A 21,733-nucleotide genomic window follows, 5' to 3' on the forward strand; every position below is an offset into this window, starting at 1 on the left:
TATCCAAGATTGGGTCCAAATTAAGGTTAAAATCCCCTCCTATCAATATATTTCCTTGTGTATCTACAATCTTCAAAAATATATCTTGCATAAACTTTTGATCCTCTTCATGAGGTGGATATATATTGAACAAATTTCAAAATTCTGAATATATCTGACACTTTATCATTGCTGGATCTATTATTTCCTCCTCTATTTTGATTGGTACATTTTTATTAATTAATATAGCTACACCTCTAGCTTTTGGATTATATGATGCTTCTGCTACATGCCCTACCCAGTCTCTCTTTAATTTATGTTCCACTTCACTTAGATGCGTTTCCTGCACAAATGCTATATTTATTTTTTCTTTTTTCAGTAAATTTAATAGCCTCTTCCTTTTAATTTGGTTATGTATTCCATTAATGTTTATAGTCATATAGTTCAACATGGCCATCTCATATCCTGTTTACACCTAATTTCCGCTTCCTTACCACCACCATCCCCCTTTTCCCCATTTTCATCTCTCAGTTTTCTATTTTTAAACTCAATGTATGTCAACACATTTAAAACATAAAATGTTCCAACAACTCCCACATCCAATATTTCCTTAACCCCTAATATCCCCCCTCTCTGAGTTGCCCCTTATCCTTTGCCGGGCAACCACAACTCCCCTTTCCATTTGGATTGGAAACCTGCTCGCAAAATTCAATTTATTTTGCAGTGACGGTTATTCATCCCCCCCAACCCTTCCCAGAAAACACTTAGTTTTTAAACATATCATAAAGTTCTCCCTTTTTTCCCCTTACTTCCTTTCTTCCCTTCTCTTTCCTTTCTTTAGTTCTTTACTTATACATTGTTTTTATATCTTTATATATATTTTATCGCCGTTCTTCATTCTTGTTACATCTCTTCATCTCTCCTTCTGTCCTGCAACCGTTCTGCAAATTCTTGTGCTTCATCCGGATCCGAGAACAGTCTGTGCACCCCAGGGATAAATATTTTCAGCACAGCTTGATGTCTTAACATAAATTTATAATCTCTTTTCCATAGGATCGATTTTGCTGTATTAAACTCCATCCTCTTCTTTAAGAGTTCAAAACTTACGTCTGGGTAAAAAAATATTTTTTGACCCTTGTATTCCAATGGTTTATTGTCTTCTCTAATTTTATTCCTTGCCCGCTACAGTATATTTTCTCTTGTCGTATATCTCAAAAATTTTACTAAAACGGATCTTGGTTTTTGATGTGTCTATGGTTTTGGAGCTAGTGTTCTGTGTGTCCTTTCTATTTCTAATCGTTCCTGTATTTCTGTCATTCCCAGGACCTTTGGGATCCATTCTTTTATAAATTCCTTCATATCTGTGCCTTCTTCATCTTCCTTTAGGCCCACTATCTTTATGTTGTTTCGCCTACTATAATTTTCCAACATATCAATTTTCTGAGCGAACAACTCTTGTGACTCTTTAATTTTTTTATCACTTTCTTCCAATTATCCTCTTGTCATTCACTTCCGTTTCTACAGCCGTTTCTCGTTCTTCCACATTTTCTATTCTTTTCCTTATTTCTGTCATGACTAGCTCTAATCTTTGCACTTTATCTTCTGTACTTCTCATTTTTCTTTTAATTGCACTAAATTCTAATGACAACCATTCTTTTAATGCTCTCATTTGTTCTTCAAAAAAAGCTTTATCTATATTTTGTCCGTCTGTTTTACCTTCTGTTTCTCTGTGAAGATCTTGGTCGTCTTCTTGCTCTTCTTCTGTGTCTGCATCTGTGTTTGTGTTGTCTTCTTCTCTTCCTTGTATCTGTGTCTCTTCTGACTTTCCTGATGAGTTGCTTGTCTCACTTTGCTGGGCTTCTTGCTTGGCTTCTTGCTGTTGGTCCTCTTCTTCTGGGCTACTCATCTGTTGGGCCTCATGCTGCTGCTCTTCTTTCCTGTTGCTGTCCTCTTCTTCCAGCTGAGAGCCCTGGTGTCGGGCATCCCTCAGCTCGTCGCATTGTGTTTGCTCACTCTTCGGCTGAGCTCGCCTCCCGTCGGTGTTCTCCTTCTCCTTAGTTTGCGCACTGTGCACTTTTCTTTGGCTCAGAGAGCCATTTTTGCAGTCAAGCGGTCGGGGGGTGGGGGGGGGGTCATGACTCTGTGGAGTCGTCACCAACCTCGGAGAACGGGCTTTCTTCTTCACAACGGCTCCCTGTTTCTTCATGCAGGTAAGGTCTTCTCCTTTCTCTTCTGGCGTCTGTTCTTTTTTCTCCGTTGTTTTTACTTTTTCTTTCTTGGGTGCCATTTTCTTTCTTTACTCTACAACTTTATCTTTTATTTGTTATATTTTGTATTCCTTGAACTTTGTATTTTCTTCACTTTATTTCTTCTTTTCTGGAGAGGGCTGGTAATCCCCTACCGGCCACCACTCCATCACGTGACTCCTCCAATAGCAATTATTCCTTGAGATCTTTTTCCCTTCTTAGGGCCTCTAACCTCCTAATATCTGCCTCCAATTCTCTTTCTTCTTGTTTTATTCTTTCCCTTTGTTTTTCCCTTCTCATTGTCCCTCCCTTACTTCTCATTGTCCCAGGCTTCAACTTCCTCCCTCTATTTCCACTATTCCTTTTACCATAGGACACTGTTTGCATTCTTCCAGGCCTGAACAGGGAGCGGGATTCTCAGAGTTTTCTAGGTTTGAATATGGTAAGTTTCTGCTTCTGATTTTCTTCCCTTTCAGGCTGTTTTTCTGTTTTATTTACCTTTTCTTTAGTTGTCTTTAATGTCTGCTATGCTTTTTGCAGTCTTTCTCCTTCTGTCCTAAAAAGCTTCAGTATCTGTGCCTCTTACTTTCTCTTTGTTCTCCTGTTTCAGATTTATCGTTAGGTTTATAATTCTTGATTAATACTTCCCTTTCATCACACATGTTTATGTCAAAAGTGCCTTCCTTTGGCCACTTGGTTTATAATTTTTCAGTCCTTTTCCCACTTTTTGGAAATTTTTATGATACTGAGAACTTTTTACTCAATATTTCAACTGCATTTGCTTTACTCATTATACTATTATTCAACACAATTTATTAATTAGTTCAATCGTAGTTTTATTTCTGTTCTGTCCCCTCTTCGCAATCACTATGCTATTTTCTATACACTGTACTACTTCTATTTTCTCCCTTACGATCCTGGTTTGTTCCTGACCAATTTTCAGTAGCTTTTTGTAATTTTGCATCATATTATTCAATTGTTCCAAGTACTCCCAGCCTATCTGTTCTCCCTGTGCAGACTCCAATGTTTATAGGGCGGTATCTGCACAACGCCCTTTCCTCCCCATACAGACCCTAACGCTCCTAGGGCAGTATCCACAGGAAATCTCGTCCATTCAGTCCTCAGTATTCTTACCAAGCGGACTTACAAAGAGGACTTTCCCTGCCCTGTCCATACAGACCCTCGTTACCTGCAAGGCGGTATCCACAGGGACTTGCCAACACCACGTGAAATTTTTAATTCTTTAATCAATTTCTATCTCTTATTCCTACTCACCCCACTGTGTAGTTTTCTTGATCAATTCTCCAAGCCTCCTCTCGAGGAGTATCAAACAGATTCTTTGGATCAGAGTGATCCTCTGACTGTCGTTTGGTACTTTTTGTCCCCAGAGACTTCCCGTTCCAATCACACCTTTTAGTCTGAATTTAAAATGAAAACCGCTTACCGTCCCTTATCTGTTGGTCCGGAGAAGATCTCCGAGCGGCTGGGAAGCACTCTCGACTAGCCGCCTGCTTTCTAGTGGGTCTCTCTCTGATCCTGTTCGTGACACCAATTTCAATTGTGGTTCACCAAGATCCAAAAACAGTCAGGCAACTCGAAGAATTCTTCAGGAAGTTTTAACCTTTAGTTGCAAGTAAAGGCTGAGGCAATCCGAGAACGGGTCGCTGATTTCCCACTGGACACAGCATGCATCCTCTTTTTATGTTACAGTCCCAACTGCTACTCAATCAACCATATCCCCATATCTTAGCAGCATATCAATCTTCAATTTCCCACCATTGTTTCCCATTCAGTAATCTAATCATGTTTTTGAACCACATGTTTTATCATATCTCGCCACTATTACCTTTTGATATTCTTATTGGCAGATCTATCACGTGTCTCATCATCTCTTGCCACCTTTATCTTTTATTCATTCACTGTGGAATTCATAGTAAAGAGTACATAGTAAATTGTTTAAAGTAAATAGTGTATGGTTACATAGTAATTGATTAATGAATACATAGTAAATAATTGGTGCAGCTGAGATAGGTAAACTGGTTGACCGTTTTGAGTTTTGTGTGCCCGATGGAGATGTGGGGGGGCTGGTAGTCATGGTGGGGAGCTGATGGAGGACCTCAGTTTTCTTCAGGCTGACTTCCAGGCCAAACATTTTGGCAGTTTCCACAAAGCAGGACGTCAAGCGCTGAAGAGCTGGCTCTGAATGGGCAACTAAAGCGGCATCGTCTGCAAAGAGTAGTTCACGGACAAGTTTCTCTTGTGTCTTGGTGTGAGCTTGCAGGCGCCTCAGATTGAAGAGACTGCCATCCGTGCGGTACCGGATGTAAACAGCGTCTTCATTGTTGGGGTCTTTCATGGCTTGGTTCAGCATCATGCTGAAGAAGATTGAAAAGAGGGTTGGTGCGAGAACACAGCCTTGCTTCACGCCATTGTTAATGGAGAAGGGTTCAGAGAGCTCATTGCTGTATCTGACCCGACCTTGTTGGTTTTCGTGCAGTTGGATAATCATGTTGAGGAACTTTGGGGGACATCCGATGCGCTCTAGTATTTGCCAAAGCCCTTTCCTGCTCACGGTGTCGAAGGCTTTGGTGAGGTCAACAAAGGTGATGTCGAGAGTGCTTCCCAGCCGCTCGGAGATCTTCTCTGGACCAACAGATAAGGGACGGTAAGCGGTTTTCATTTTAAATTCAGACTAAAAGGTGTGATTGGAACGGGAAGTCTCTGGGGACAAAAAGTACCAAACGACAGTCAGAGAATCACTCTGATCCAAAGAATCTGTTTGATACTCCTCGAGAGGAGGCTTGGAGAATTGATCAAGAAAACTACACAGTGGGGTGAGTAGGAATAAGAGATAGTGACAATGAGATAGACAACAGACTCGCCAAGGCAAATAGCGCCTTTGGAAGACTACACAAAAGAGTCTGGAAAAACAACCAACTGAAAAACCTCACAAAGATAAGCGTATACAGAGCCGTTGTCATACCCACACTCCTGTTCGGCTCCGAATCATGGGTCATCTACCGGCACCACCTACGGCTCCTAGAACGCTTCCACCAGCGTTGTCTCCGCTCCATCCTCAACATCCATTGGAGCGCTTACACCCCTAACGTTGAAGTACTCGAGATGGCAGAGGTCGACAGCATCGAGTCCACGCTGCTGAAGATCCAGCTGCGCTGGGTGGGTCACGTCTCCAGAATGGAGGACCATCGCCTTCCCAAGATCGTGTTATATGGCGAGCTCTCCACTGGCCACCGTGACAGAGGTGCACCAAAGAAAAGGTACAAGGACTGCCTAAAGAAATCTCTTGGTGCCTGCCACATTGACCACCGCCAGTGGGCTGATAACGCCTCAAACCGTGCATCTTGGCGCCTCACAGTTTGGCGGGCAGCAACCTCCTTTGAAGAAGACCGCAGAGCCCACCTCACTGACAAAAGGCAAAGGAGGAAAAACCCAACACCCAACCCCAACCAACCAATTTTCCCTTGCAACCGCTGCAATCGTGTCTGCCTGTCCCGCATCGGACTTGTCAGCCACAAACGAGCCTGCAGCTGACGTGGACTTTTTACCCCCTCCATAAATCTTCGTCCGCGAAGCCAAGCCAAAGAAAAGAAAACATAGTAAATAATACATTGAATAATAGCTACATAGTACATTTTTTAATGTAATGTAGTAAGAGTACAAAAGTAAATAATACCTAGTTTCCATAAGTGGTGCAAAGGACCAAAGCAGGCAAGATTCCCATTAGCAGAAGTGATGTGAGAACATGGTTGTTTTTCTCTTGTCTTAATAAACTATTTATCCTTGCTATTTTTACTTTGTTGACTAACCCTCGAACCATGATAAAATATTGCCTTAACCTTGCATCATTTCATGTGACAACTAATTAAATGTCTGTTAGAATGTCTGCTTCTCTCTCTCTCTCTGACCATAAGACTACAAGGGCCCTTCCCATTGCAGTAGTGATATCATTAATCTTCACATTGATGGGTAGCATGGACTTTGATTCGTACATGTGGCTGCACAGAATATTATCCATCCTTTTGGCTACACTTTTTGCTACAATATTGTTTTTTGCTCCTCACTGCTTTTCACTGCTATGTGCCTATGGTCCAACATATTTTTAGAAGCAGCTGGAAACTTGTAACCTTATATTCGGCAAGATCTGATGTTTAGGATGTTTCTAAAAATCATTGTACTTGGTTGACATGCAGCCATATCCTTGTGTTGCAGACTAATCTAATTACAGTTCAATCCCATTATCAGCACTTATGAGGATTGCTAATATCGAAATGCAAATTTTCCGGTTGACTGAGACTCACTCTTACAATGTCTAACTAGTACAACTACATTAAGAATACACTCTTTAAAAAAAAAACAAAAGTGTGCAAAATGTAAAGTACAGCAGAACCCTGTTATAATGTAATAGTTTGGGTCCAAATAAAATTGCATTGCAAAAAAAAGCAGGGTCGCAATAAATTGGGGTTCACGAAAAACAACGGTTTAAAAAAAAAATCAAGAATACATGGACAATACCTGTATTTGCAATCTTTTTTTAAATTTCTTACAATCTGGAATTCCTGAAAGAGCAAAAAAAAAGTCTGATGGCTCATCGCGTTATATCTGGATTCGAGTAACTTGCAAAATTTAAATTCGAACCCTGGTCACTGATGCTTTAACAGTGTTGTGCTAACCTTGCTGTCATCAAAATTGATCCTCTCCTCCAAGTTTGCAGCTAAAGCCTTACTAATTAATATGTTTAATGCTGATACAGATTCTTACCAGGCACTTGGGGAGAGTCACCCCAGCAGCAAGTGGCATCGTTCGGCTCTTCATCCAGGGTGCCACCATTTCATTCCAATACAACTTTATTCAAACAGTTGCTGTGGGTGGGCACGACCGGGGCACTCCACTGTCTGAACGTTTGCTCTCATCTTCACCAAGGAGTTGTGTGTTGCTTCGGAGATCATTTACTGTTATGTGAGCACCTTCCTCGCGCTGACAACCCGACTCACCTCCGTGCAAGTGACCCGGTCAGGCCCTCGGTGCACTTTCCTTGTGCGCTTTGAGGGCCGTTGCTAGTTCAGGGCAAACCTGCGCACATCCAGGGAAGTATCAGCGCTCCCCTGCTAGGTCCATCCACCTAGTCTTATTCATTTGAAATCTATTTATTTCCTCTTTTGCCAGTGTGAGTTTCCAGTTGATTGAATTCCAAGTAATAGGGGTTCTATTGTATATGAAAATAAAAAGAACCTCAGATTTTTTTGAATATTTTGTTTTGATAATTTTCAATTGTCATGCAGTCAAAATGAGAATAATCAAAAAGTAAAACACAATATCCATAATATTAGTAAAATATTACAAGTATTGATTTGCATGTTGCTATTAAAGAAAATGAGAAAAAAGTCAACATGTGATGCAATTAAAATTATACAACAAAAATGCAAATTCAATGTCCACATTGAACCAAAGGGAGAAACAGATAATAGAAGAATAAAATAAGAGGAATCATTCCCCCCCCCCCAAGAAACCAGAAGAAAAAGGGAAAGAATAGAAAAAGAAAAGATTGGCTTCATCTCGGATAAACTCCACTCCCATCAAGGGAAATACCTGATTTACCTAGGGTCCACGGTACTGTGAGCTCTGGGGGTGGGGAGGGGGGGGTTAAGAGACAGGAGAGGGGAATCGTTAAAGATTTACCCTGATGTACCTTGGGTATAAATTCATTATTCTTCAAAATACATCATACCTGTTTTTGAGGTTATAGGTGATCTTCTCCAGGGGAACACAATTATGCCCTTCTATCATCCAGCGAGCTAAACTTAGTTGGGAATCAGATTTCCAAGTTGCTGCTATGCATTTCCTGGTCACTGCCAAAGCAAGCTTAACAAATTGATATTTTGACAGCCTCATTTTAGGTCTTGCATCTTCTTCTAAGTTCCCCAATAAAAATAATTTGGGTACCTGAGGATATCGAATTCCAGTAATTTTTTTTCCAGATTACCCAAATCTTCCCAGAAAAGCCTTACTTTAGGGCATGACCAGGTTGAATGCATCTATTTCTTAACCACATCGAAAACATTGGTCTGATATTTCTGATTTGAATTTGTGTAACTTTTGTGGAGTAGGGTCTAGCTGATGCCTTACGCTAATCATGTTAAGTCGGGCCAGCAAAATGGATCAATTTCTATACCCAAATCTGATTCCCACTTTTGTCCTGATTTATTAAGCCCTTGTTTAGGAGTTCCCACCTGAAGTAAGGAATACATTTTTGAAATAAATTTTTTTGTGCTCCCCTTTCGAACTAGAGTCTCTATTTCTCTACACTAATTTGTCCCTTAAGTAAGGTCGTAACTAAAGCTAGCAGAAAAAAAATTGTATTTAAAACTCTCTATTTATTCCTAATTTGCTCAAATCTCATCAATTGTCCCTGCTCATAACAATCATCAATACGCTTAGGCCTCTCTGAGATCAAGTGCCCAGGATTTTACTGGAATTAACATTTTGAGCCAGGGTTGTTTTAGGTGAAAGATCCCCCACACACTCCCTGGTCCCCAGTTTGATGGCCAGGCGGCGAACCGGCTCCATGTGTTATGCTTATGCCATTGGAACACCTGCATCAAAGATGGCTTCACGTGGCTTTCTTTTCCGGTAGAAGCTTGGGGTCTGCATGTGCGCAGGTACCACACTTATGTCACGATAACGTGGTTTCCGGCACATGGGCGGGAGCTTCAAATGCCTTAAAAGCAGCAGTGTATTAGTCAAAATAAAGCTCAAAAATTCCAACGACCCCACCGACGGCTGGCCTCGTTCTTTCACTCAGTTAGCACACTCACTATAGGTCATTAAATCATATAATTACAATATGGGATAAAGTTAATGGGGAGGGGGAGGCTTCTGTAGGGCCAGATAATAATTTTGATTTCCATTTGTATGTAAGGGTTTCTGCTACTGTCACCAAACTTATGCAACTCCAATTTTACCCATGAAGGTTTGTCTCTTCTGTCAAAGAGGGAGGTGACAAACTTCAATTGGGTTGCCCAAAAATATTTTTTTGAAATCTGGCAGCATTAATCCTCCCAATTCATAATTTGAGTTAATTTATCAATAGAGACTCTGGAAGGCATACCTTTCAGAAATTCAGATGTTCAATCTGGAATAAATCAAAATGCTGGAAAACTTAGTGAGTCAGGCAGCATCTGTGGAAAGAGAAACTGTCAGGTTTTTGGGTGTTTGTTTATCTTTCCACAGTTGCTGCCTGACCCAGATTTAAACCAGTGCTGTCCTTCCTTGATGGTTAGCATGCCTGAACAAGTCAGCAGGGGCATTAGGTTAACTGTGGGGCGGGGTGGCACAATATGACATTTGAAAACTCACTCAGTGGGAGGGGTGTGTGGTGGTGCTGCCCTGCGCATGCCTGTGAGCTCCCTTCAGGCATGTCCATCTGGTTTCAGAGCATGTGCCCTGGTCTCCTTCAGGAGCTCCCAACTGTCTGAGGGGTCCTAGTGCTGTCTGATATGTATACATCATGGAGCATATCCAAGGGTTTCTATGACCCCTCCCCCCCAATTAGCATTGTGGTTGACTGTGATGAGCAGTTCCAGAATCAAGATTTTCTTCTTTGTCTACACAACAATTCAAGTTCAGTATCATCTGTCTGTGCATATACAACCAGATGAAACAGTGTTTCACCAGACCATCGTGTGCATATGGATACACTCATACTATGCACACACAATACATAGCACATAATAATCACACATAACAAAAAAATGAAGTTAAAATACAGGCTACCAGCTGCCTGCCTGCCATAGACCTCCTCCATGTGCCTCCCTGATGGGCGGCAGGTTAGAAGGCAGTGCAGGGGAACAGCTTTCATCAGCATGGAAACTGAGGCCGGTTTGACAGGCCCTCAGTGCTGCAGGTTGGATGCGATGACGCAGACCGCTGCGCGGACCCTTCCAGCACCGTGCTCCTCACCCATGGCCCCCAGGGATTTCTCCTGCTTTGTATTGTCAACCTTGTCGTGATGCATGTGCGCTTTCCTGGCACTGACAGAGCAGTTCCAGCTGCATGGGGTATTATGGGAAAGGAAGTCGGACATTGATCCCGCTGTGACGCAAGGCTGTAGGTCACAATATCTCATGGGGGGCGGGGCAATGCCTGTGAATGCCTCCCCCCCACCCCTCCCCCAGCGCCGACCCTGCCTAAAGCTTTGATTGCAGCTCAGTAGTGCCAAGACAAAGTTCCTCGTGAAGGGGGATTTTGCTGAGCATTTCTCCTATCTCCCATCTCCTCATGTTACATCTCCATTGTATCACCAATCTTAGCACCCTCATTAAATCTTGTGTGTTCAGTTATTTGGTGTCTTGTCACAAAAATTCTGATTAGTATATTTATTAAGTTAGTGTATATTCCTTATCTATAATTAAATTGTAAGCTTAAGAAAAGCATTATGGATTGCATTCGAGACATCTGAAGAGGATTTTTAAAGCTAGCAAAATAAATTGAAAATATTACATTTTATTGAATCCAGTCCAAGTGGGATTTTAATATAATTTCAAAACACAATGAATTTTATGTTTTTATTTTGGCCATCTTAATTGTATTTATAACTTTGTATTCTACAAGGTCCTAAATTCATTAAAGTTGAGCATTTTGCTCAGTTTGCCATCTGTTATTTTTAAATGTACGGCTGCTCAGTTAACAGGATAACATCATAGTTGAAGGATGCCAACGATCTACCTGCATATGGAGTTTCAAGTAAATGAGAGAATATTTGTAACTGTTTTCAAATGAACTATTTTTGGGTTATTAAATTAATGATAAGAATTTCCCAACTTTAGATGGTACCGGTAAAGATTATTGTACTTAATTATTGCTAAATTAGTGAACCTTAATTTTAATTTGAAAAGTTGGTTCTCAGTTTTTGTAAATGCAAGTTTCCTAAACCTTTGCTGAATTGTAACTTGTATTGGATAGCCATAGTTGAAGGGATTTATGGCCACATCTGTAACTCTCTCTTATAACAATCGGAGTTTTGATTTGTTTATAGTTTGAAAGCATGAACTGGTCAATTTTACATTCATGGCTATTGAAATTCAAGCTTATTTTGTAGACTTCAATATTTTGTTTCATCGAATACAAGGGAGCCACTATCCAGGGTACAGCAGAAAGACTCCATATTTAAACACTGGTCTGTGCAAAATTAGCTGACTAGATCAATGGTGTTAAAAGGATAAAACTACCCAATTTTTGCAATATCAGTCATTACCATTGGATTATTGTGGAGAGTTTGACAGTGTCATTCCCTTGATTGAATGACCTGGTTAGACTATGATCATTTGGCAATTTCTTTTAAATCTTAGACTGGCAAAGTGATTTAAACAAAGCAGCTTTGAGGTGAGTCCTCATGGTGGTGAAAAGAACAAATTTACAGAAAAATGCACGTTTCATTGCATAACGTATTTGTAGATGCATCTGTGATTTACTCATGATTCAAGGCACAATTAAAAGTGTGAACTCCAAATGTATTCAAATCTGAGACTTGTCTGTTTCTTGTCTCTGCTGGATACTGAACTAACCAGACTGTTTCCTGTGAGCTCTGTACAATCTGTTTTTAATTAACTGTTCAAAGTTTTGGCCTGTATACATTGTTGACTTTTCTCGTTTCTTAATAGTTCTTGTTGGCTTAGGCATGTTCTAGTATGTTCCGTGCCCATGAATCACCATCAAGTAGTTTTAAAAATTGGTTCCAGTGAAGCCTTTTATTTGTCTCCGGTTTCAGCTTGTTTGATATAAGAGTGTTTTGTTTGATATAAGAGTGGATTGCTAATATTGCTAATATTGTTCTGCAGTGCATGTACTCCTACTCGATGAAACATTTTTTTTAATGGTGCAAGTTTACACAATGTAATCACTTGTTTGGAGAGCTTCACAGTGGAAATAGAATGAAGTTTTTCATAGCTATAATTCTGGTTGGGAATTGCATTTCGAACAACCAACTCCAATACCTTTTATCTTGCTTTTTGTTAGAGTGATGTTCTTCACTTAGAGGTAAAAGAACAATGGACAGAAACATAATTCGCCTGCTGTGAGAGCTTCAATTAATTTCTGAGCAAAATTTAAAAAATTATTAAGGCATAAATAGAAACAAATTGTGTGAAAATGCTTTTTAAAATATTTGCCAGCATTTGATCAAATCTGGACTTTCTCCAATCCAAATCACGAGAAGTTTCCCAAGTAACTTGCCAGTTGTTATAATTGATATTTAAATTATGTAAATTGAGAGCCCAGTGTTATTTATGCTGCTTGAGCTGGTAGAAATATGTGCAGGTAATTATTTTATGCCATTTTACCCTGGAGAAAGTTGATAAAATGCTTGGCATTATCTTTCCCTGTCATTCCTCACTATGGAGTTTATAAAATCTTGAGTGCAGGGTTGTATAGGATTACTTAATTATCTAGAATTGCCATTCAAAAATAGTGTAATTTACATACACTGCAGCACATATGTGTTTTCAGTGATGTGTTTTATTAAATGGCGAATAGCACCAATACTCTGCGTATATCAGGAGTGATTCAAACTTGTAGTTCTGTCAACACTTTCCTAATATTATCAATGTGTAAATGGCAGTCGATGTCCTGCTGAGCACATCTGCGCTGAGTTGTCTGGAGATCACCAATGTTAAGTGTTCGTAAAACAAAGAAAAAGGAAAACCACTATAAAAAGTCATTTAATTTCCTTTACTTGCAGGAGGGACAAGTGTTTCCGATGCTCTGGAGTGTCCCACAGATGAAAAACGAACTATAGTTTCTTTGGATACTTCACAGATGGTATGTAATAAAGTTTTCAGGCAAAAACTCCTGATGGCAATAAAAGTGAAGAAATTTAATTTAAACCTTTCCAACACTCTATCATGTTTGCTCTAACAAAAGCATCCAATAGGAATTCTATACCTTTCACATACAGTTCATTTTGGGATTTGCATATATTACAGATTGATCGCTAGCGGCTTTTGTTGGTTGTTGGGGTTATTCAGTGTGTATTTGAGATTAATTTGTTGGTTTTGTCATTTTTGTTGGCTTATGGATGATTATTTAACAAAATGCACTCCTTTTAAAAAAAAACTGGATGTTGGTCAGTTTCTGCGGATCCTCAGAAACAGCTTCAGATGGAACAAAAACTGTTTATAGTATCATGTTTATTCTCCTTATTATCTGTGCATGCAGCTTAAAGAGTGATTTGTGCACTGTTCCTTACTGCAGGATCCGTCCCATATATTCAAGCAAAAAAAAATTGAACAGATTTTGTTCAAGAATTTAAATTGCATGCTGAAAATAAATCGTGCATCAAGGGATTTACTGAATAAAACTAGTCTTTTGGGGACTATTAAATTAACAAACAGGCCAATGGGCATATTGGTCTTGTATTGTAAATCTAGTGTTATTTCATTAAGCTAACCTTGGTGCTGATATGAGGGTATATACAGGCTCTCTTGAAAACAATCAATTAATGTCATCAAATGTTTTACATTGCAAAGTTTAAATTTTTTTTATTTGTGAGTCTAAACTTTATTTGAATCAATTTCGACAGGATTAATGTATTGAATTCAAAATTATTTGTGTTTTTCACCATTTGTGATGTTAAAGCCTTTGACTAAATGAGAGATAATAAAGGTTATAATGAATCTTTCGGACAAAATTCTTTCAGAAATGGTCAACTTGCTCACTTCGATGAAATGTTGTCACATTTTAATTCCAGCTAAAAAATTGTTACAGGAGCACAGGAGGCGAATCTCTGAAGGGACTCTTTTTGCTCATTGGTAGGGGTGCTGCACTTGTAGCGACTCTGCTTTAATAGCAAAAAAAATTAACAAATTTTGTGTGATTTGTACATGACAATAAAGGAATTGAAAAAAATCAAGTATGTGATATTTGTTTGGTAAACAGGTTCTAAAATTAGCGAAGCAACATAAAATGTATCAGCTGGTACATATACAATAGTTAACATGTTAGATTATAGGAAATATTAAAAATTAATAATGTATTTAGTAGGCAGTTTTGAAGATGCAACTGATTTTTTTGGGGGAAAAATTGCGAATCTAACATTGCAAATGGGGCCGCATGGTTGGCATAGCGTTTAGCACAGCACCCTTACCGCATCAGTGATTGGGACTAGACTGGGGTTCGAATCCCGTGCTGTCTGTAAGAAATTTGTATATTCTCCTCGTGTCTGCATGGATCTTCTCTGGGGGTTCCGATTTCCTCCAACCCTTCAAAAATGTACCAAGGGTGTAGGTTAATGGGGTGTAAATCAGGCAGGATGGACACGTGGGCTGAAATGGCCTGTTACCATGCTGTATGTCTAAAATTTTAAAAAAATTAAACGTTAAATAGTTTGAGCATTAAATTGAAATATTACTCAAAACCCCAACTTTATCCTGCACCCATGACGAGCTTGTCACCTTTATCCACTTTGCAGCCAACTTCCACCATGGCTTTACATTCACTTGGCCTATCTGTGGCAACTCCCTCCCCTTTCTTGATCTTTCTGTTTCAATTTTGGGAGACAAACTATCCATGGACATCTTCCATCAACCCACCAAAACCCTCAGTTACCTTGCCTGCACCTCTTCCCACCCAGACTCCTACAAGAATTCTATTCCTTTCTCTCAATTGCCCTGCCTCCTCTGCATTTGACCCCAGGCTGAGGTTTTCCATTCCAGGATATCTGAGATGTCCTCCTCCCTCAGAAAATGTGCCTTCTCCCCCTTCTGCTGCCACTAACCCAGACTTCACCCGCATCTCCTCCATTTCTCCTACATCTCCTGTGACCTTCCCCTAGATGCAAGAAGGGCAGGTTCCCCTCATTCTTACCTCCTCACCAGTCTCCATATCAAATATATTCTCTGCAATTTCAACAACCAACAGTAGAATCCCACTTCCAGACATGTATTCCCCTCCCCTCTTTTCACAGAAGCTGCTCCCTCTTGTCCATTCATCCCTTTGTGCCAGTAGGAACCCCTTGGTTCCCAACTCTGGCTGCAAGAAGTTCTGGACTTGCATTTATGCCTTATCCCTCACATTATTCGGGACCCCAAACAGTCCTTCCAAGTGAAGCAACACTTCACCAGTGAATCTGTAAAAGTAATTTATTGCATCCATTGCTCCCAATATGGCCTCCTCAATATTGGCGAGATTGGATGCAAACTGAGAGATTGCTTTGTTGGGCGCCTATTCTCTGTCCGCTGCAGCAACATGGAACTCCCAGTGGCTAACCATTTTAATTTCAGTTCCTTGTCTCTTCATGGCTTATAGTCTGCCACGAGCAAAATTGTGTCTTGGCAACCTCCAATCAGGTAGCATTAATATCAATTTCTGTTAACCTCCTCCTGGTTGGTCTCTTTCCCTACCACTCTGGCCTCTTTTCCCTCTTTCATTGTCCTCTGCTGTCTCAGTTTCTTTCTCTTCTTCCTTCCCATCTGTATCCACCTATCACCTTTTAGCTGTTTCCCTGTTTACATCCCTTCCCCTCACCATCCCACACCTTTTTATTTGTCTTTGTGTTTGCCTGATTTTCAGCCCTGCCTGAAGAAGGGCTCAGGCCCAAAATGACAACTGCCTTTTACTCTCTATGAATGCCGTGTGACGTGCTGAGTTTATCTTGCACTTTTGTGTACTTTAATGAATTAATATTGGTTATTTTTTGAATATTTTTGACCTCCATGCAAATGCACTTTCCAGAAACAGGCCAAATGTCTTTGAGTAGTAAAATGAATCAAAGTATTCCCTTTTAAAAGGTAGCAGGTTACAACTTAAGGTAAAATGAAAAATTTTGGATTTGGCTTTCACTTATTCCAAAAAAAATCTTTCATTAAGGAAATTAGAAATTAGTATCTGTTTACCAGAGGATTTTTTTAGAAGCTATTTTGTCTTCCATGTTTGGAGCTTAAGCAGAGTGACCCAAGAAGTAGCTCTTGGCATTCTCATTTTATGATTTCATATGAAATGAAACAGATCCTATCCCCCATGACTGGAGCTTTTCAATATCCGGATACTGCTGATATTCTCAACATTTTCCACTGTTGAAAATACAAAGCTATTAATCAATTTTCAAATGAATGTAATCTGGATATTAAGCTATATTTTAAAAGCTAAGAATTGAAATATAAATATTTTAAGTTGCTTCATAAGTATGTTTATATTTTGTAATTTATGCCAGGAACATATCAATTGGCTTAACTGTCAAGTTTTAAAATCTCATGCACAGAAAGCATTGTGTGAATCTGCAGTTGTTGTTCCCTTTTTAAAATTTGTTTGCTGGTATTACATTTCTTCAGTCGAGACCAGCTAACTGCCCATTTTAACATTGCTGAGACGAGCAAACATGAAAGGGTTTCCACCTCCTGCAGTGTAATTTAAGAAACTTGATACTGTAGATAAATTAGTATCCAGTGATTCTCAATAATAAAGGGGATAACTGAAAATGTAGCATTTGTATTTCATGAGTATTTATTGTTTTGTGCATGTATCAATCTACAATTAAATTCCATAGAAATAAGTACATTAGGATAGGAAAAGGGGACTTGCCCAAAGTTTGATGGAATTAGTTTGGAATCTCGTTTTCTTCGTTGCACTACAAGATATTTTTCAGAGAGGGTAGAATTAGGAAGTTGTGATAGATAAATGAAGGGTGAGGTGATGCATTTTGGAAAGGTCAATTTCAAAGAAAATGCTTAATGGTAGGATACTTAATAGTGTGGAAGAATAGTGGGACCTTTGGGTCTAAATTCATAGATCTTTCAAGGTTTCTGCGCAGATTGATAGGATAGTTAAGAATGCTTATGGTATGCTGGGCTTCATTAGCTGGGTGATTGAGTTCGAGTTGTGGGGTAATGTTGCAGCTCTATAAATCTCTGGTGAGACCACACTTAGGATATTGTGTTCAGTTCTGATCACGTCATTACAGGAAGGATGTGGAAGCTCTGGAGAGGGTGCAGAGGAGAGTTACCAGGATATTGCCTGGATTGGAAAATATGAGAGGCAAGGTTAGCAGAGCTAGGGGTTTTCTCTTTAGAGCGAAGAAAGATAAGAGGTTACTTAATTTAGTTCTACAAAATTATGAGAGGCATAGATAAGGTAGACAGCCAGCACCTTTTTCCCCAGGGCGGAAGCAACAAACGTCAAAAGATGTCTGTACAAAGTGAAGGGAAGAAAGTTTATGGGAGATATCAAGGGTACTTTTTTTTTTAAACAGAGTTTGCCAGGATTGGTGATGGAGGCTGGAACAATAGGGGCATGTAAGAGACTTTTAGACAGATACATGGACCAAAAAAAAAATAGGGGTTTCTGAGGTAGAGAGGGTTTTGGTGTTTTTGGGGTAGGTATTGATAGGTTCGTACAACATGGTGGACTGAAGGCCTCTACTATGCTCTAATGTTCTAGAACATTTACTTAAAAATCAGGAATATCCTCATTTAGTAATCCATTGTAACTTTAGTTGCTCTGTGCTTACATGGGTTTGTTAGCTTATGTCATCAATGCCAACATTGATTGCAGGGCTAGGTCAGTATAAAATGTTGCTTTCACTTTTGCCTAGCCAGAGAGAAATGTGGTTAAGTTGGACTTGATCATAGCAAAGGTTCAAGGATATGGATAAATCAGAGGCTTGATTTTGTTCTTTTCATCCATGCATTATTCTTCCAAATGATTGCTTTTAGGTTTTGTTCAATTGGCACATTGGGAGTCTACCAAAGCCTTTGCTTCCTGAGATGGCTTGTGAGAATGTCTAAACAGAAGGGATTAGGATCTTTGGTAGATGAATGTTCTGTGGTCAGAGGCTTCATGAGGGCTTTTGGTATTGGAGAGCGTACGGGTCACTGCAGCACTGGAATTGGGATCTGACATCAGTAATATAGTGACATAGGATCTGAGAAAAGTGGTTTCTGAGGATGAACATGTGAGCATATTGTATATAAATTAGCTTTTCTCAACAGGGACCATTCAGCCCCCTGGGAGGCCACATTACATTGAAGGGGTGCTCCGCCCCCATCTGCTCACACGTAACACTGGTTACCTGCCTAAACCCAAAACCCTTCTGAAGACCACTGTGAGACCCTATCCATAGTTATAAGCTAATAAAAGTGTTTGTTCTCCCTCCAGGCGTGAGAACTTTTATTCACGCTACAAGGGGCGCAGAATGAAGTCATAAAATATCTTGTTTTTTATGTAGTCGGTAGGAGAAAAGTACGGAAAACACCAACTAGCTTGTTTCGCAGGGAAGGGGACCCATAAACTTTGAGCAAAGACCCAAGGAGGCCATAGCCAAAAAAAGGTTGAGAATTGCTGATATTATCTTTAGTTGAAAGGGTTCTTGTACTGCCAACTTAGCGTCTTTAACAGGATAGTAAGTTTAATACCTAATGCATGGCATTTGCTTAAATCACATCAGGAAAATGATGGTGAATTTTCATTTTTGGGGCTGAATGGAATAGTGCAAATTGTTTTAACAATTTCAGGAAATTCTCTGTTTGCTGGGCATCTCAGCCAGAAACTATTGAATGATTTACAGGATGGTATACACATTAAGCCTGCCAACAATATCAGGTCGAAGCCTTGTCACTAATCACAGCACAAATGTCAGATTTCATAAACCCTCTATTATCAGGTCACCAATAAGAGAAAGAAAAGTAAAGCTAGAAAATGCTGTTGTTTCATACTTGCCAATTGAAGATCAGATCAGTTACTCTCAATTTTTAATAGACATTTCTATATTTTTTTTAAATTCCCATTTTTTGGGGGGGGGGGGCACTGATCTTTTCTATTGCAGTTCAATATCACGTGGCATCTGCGACCAACTCCAATCACTGAATTTTTGGTAATACTTTGGTTCTGATTATGTCCTCCAAAATTACTGGAATTTTTGAAAAAGTTGATCTTTTTTAAAACAGGAAGTTTCTGCATTATTAAAAAGTATAATCAAATGATCAAGTCCCTGGGCACGCTCATTCTGCTGTACCAAGCTTTACAACCAATCTGTCCAGGCTAACTTTAATAAAAAAGTAATCAGTGAGTACCTTATAAGTCTGTAGCATACGTGTAGAAATTGCTATGCTTAAACAAAGGAAAGTACAAGGGGATGTGGGAGGATTTGGCCAGGGTAGACTGGGAATGCAGGTTATATGGAGGCATGGTTGAGGAACAGTAAAGACTTTGTTACGAGCTCAAAGGATCCCAAAACCCAGCAACAATAGATATTCACCACGACAAATGGTTACTTAAAACAAAAGTTGTTTTTAATTATCCTTAAACATAAAACAGAATCAAACTTTAACTTATCACTATTAACTTAACTAACCTAACTTAACCCCCTTCTAATTCTAAGCGCACGTGTATGTAATGTGCGTGTAAATTTAAGAAACGTTCTTTGGTTCACAGTTCAATCTCACTTCTCATTCTTCCAAGTTCACTGGTTGCAGGCGAACCTTGTCCTGTGCACAGAATTTAACATGTATAAAGGTTATAGGAACTTTTTGTGCTCGAAAGGTAAATGTTTACCGCTCAGGAAGGTTCTTTGTAGGTCCATCTGTTGCTTTAGGTAAACAAACCTCTTAATGATCTCTGAGTGAGCACTTTTCAGAGAGGTCAAAAGCCTTGCAAAAAGGTCCAAAACAGACACCCTGGCTCTGGTTGTTCTTCCAAGACAATAGTCTATTCATTTCATAACATCATTTCATTTAGCACCTACTTGTGAAATGTGCATAGCATTCTCCATAGTTTCTGTAAAGTCACTGAATATGAATTCTTCAATATTTCAAATAAGATCTGTTTTAAAGTGTGTGTATGTATGCAATCTACTCTAATTTTACCAATTTATCTCCCAAAAGCATTCCCAAATATTCCATCACAACTTTCAAAGAGATTCTTCATGGTGCTCAACAAAAGTTTATTCTAGTTAAAAGTAAGGGCAGGGGAAGCCAGCCGCAGATAACTAAGGAAATAAAGGAAGATGTCAAACTAAAAGCTCATGCGTACAAAGTTGCCAAGAGCAGTGGGAAACTAGAAGACTGGGAAAACTTTAAGAAGCAACAAAGAACCACGAAGTGAGCAATAAGGAGGGGAAGATAAACTGAGAAAAAAATGAACATAAACTATAAAAATGGACAGTAAAAGTTTTTAAAGTTATGTAAAGTACAAAAGGGTGGTTTAAGAAAAGGTTTGTCCCTTGGAAGATGAGAAGGGGGAATTGATATTGGGTAATGAGGAAATGCCTGAGCCTTTGACTATTTTTTGTCAGTCCTCACGGTGGAGGACACAAGGAACACGCCAAAGGCAGGTGTTATGGATGTGATGGGAGGTGAGGACCTGGATGTAATAGCTATCATTAAAGAGGTAGTACTAAGAAAATTTGAGGGTCTAAAGATAGATACCGTATATTTCGATATATAAGTCAACCAGCAGATAAGTGACCCACCCTCTTTTAAATCTCATTTTAATGGTTTCATGGTATATCTAGCATACAAGTTGATGCCCATTTTTTGGGATTTCCGGGCCTCCCAGGAACAAACCAAAATTTTTAAAACACCCCAATTGCAAGTAACAAAGCTGTAAATTAAGTAAGTAAAGAATAGCCTCGGCCTACTGGGCAAGAGTGGTGATGGCAACGTCAGGGACCCAAGTAGGAGCAGCTGTGGCGGTGCTCAGCAGTGGGGAGGTGACAAGAAGCAGCAGTGCCGACAGTGGGGAGGTGCTTCCAACTTTGACTTATATGCCGAATTGACGTCAATCTGTTTTTTTCCCCCCTTTGAATTTAAGGTCTCAAAAATATATCTGGCATAGAAGTCGACCCCCATTTTTTGTCTTTCTTTTTAAGGGTTTTACGACTTGACTTGTATGCAGCAAGTTCCCGGTCCTGATGAAATGCGTCCCAGGGTACTGAAAGAAACGGCAGAAGTTGTAGTCAAGGTTTTGGTGATAATTTAGCAAAGTTCTGTGGTTTCTGGGCAGGTCCCAGTGGATTGGAAGATGGTGAATATCATTAATTTCAATTTAGACGTACAGCACGGTAACCAGCCATTTTGGCCCACAAGTCAGTGCTGCCCAACTTGCACCTAATTAACCTTCACCCGATACTTTTCAAACGTCATGACACTATTCAAAAAAGGGTGTAGGCAAAAGGTTAAGAACTAAAAGTCAGTTAATTTAACATCTGAAGTTGGGAAAATGCTTGAAGCTATCATTGATGAAGAAATAGTGAGGCATCTGGCGCAAAATAATCCATCAGGCAGATGCAGCATGGATTCAAAAAATGCAGGTCCTGTTTGCAAAATGAATGTTTTCAATATCTTGGTGCACATGACCAACTTGAACAGAGCAAGAGAGGAGTAAAGGGACAAATAAGAGGACTATTCCACTTTTTGATTTTTTTTTCTGAAATAGCGGAATGGCCCTCTTGTGTTTCTTCCCCCCTCCCCCCACTCCACTCCAAGTTCAAGTTTATTGGCATGTGC

General features: G+C 39.7%; 1 protein-coding gene across 3 annotated transcripts in view; it reads left to right on the plus strand.

Annotated features, from left to right (window-relative positions):
- The window catches only part of agps (alkylglycerone phosphate synthase), a 182,172-nt gene that overhangs the window by 73,645 nt on the left and 86,794 nt on the right, over positions 1–21,733 (plus strand). For all 3 annotated transcript variants that reach the window (XM_069935825.1, XM_069935826.1, XM_069935827.1), the window contains exon 7: positions 12,979–13,058. In XM_069935825.1, the coding sequence (XP_069791926.1) occupies positions 12,979–13,058 (80 nt within the window). The remainder of the gene's footprint in view (positions 1–12,978; positions 13,059–21,733) is intronic.

The sequence above is a fragment of the Narcine bancroftii genome, chromosome 4 (genome assembly GCF_036971445.1).
Source record: "Narcine bancroftii isolate sNarBan1 chromosome 4, sNarBan1.hap1, whole genome shotgun sequence".
Taxonomy (NCBI): domain Eukaryota; kingdom Metazoa; phylum Chordata; class Chondrichthyes; order Torpediniformes; family Narcinidae; genus Narcine; species Narcine bancroftii.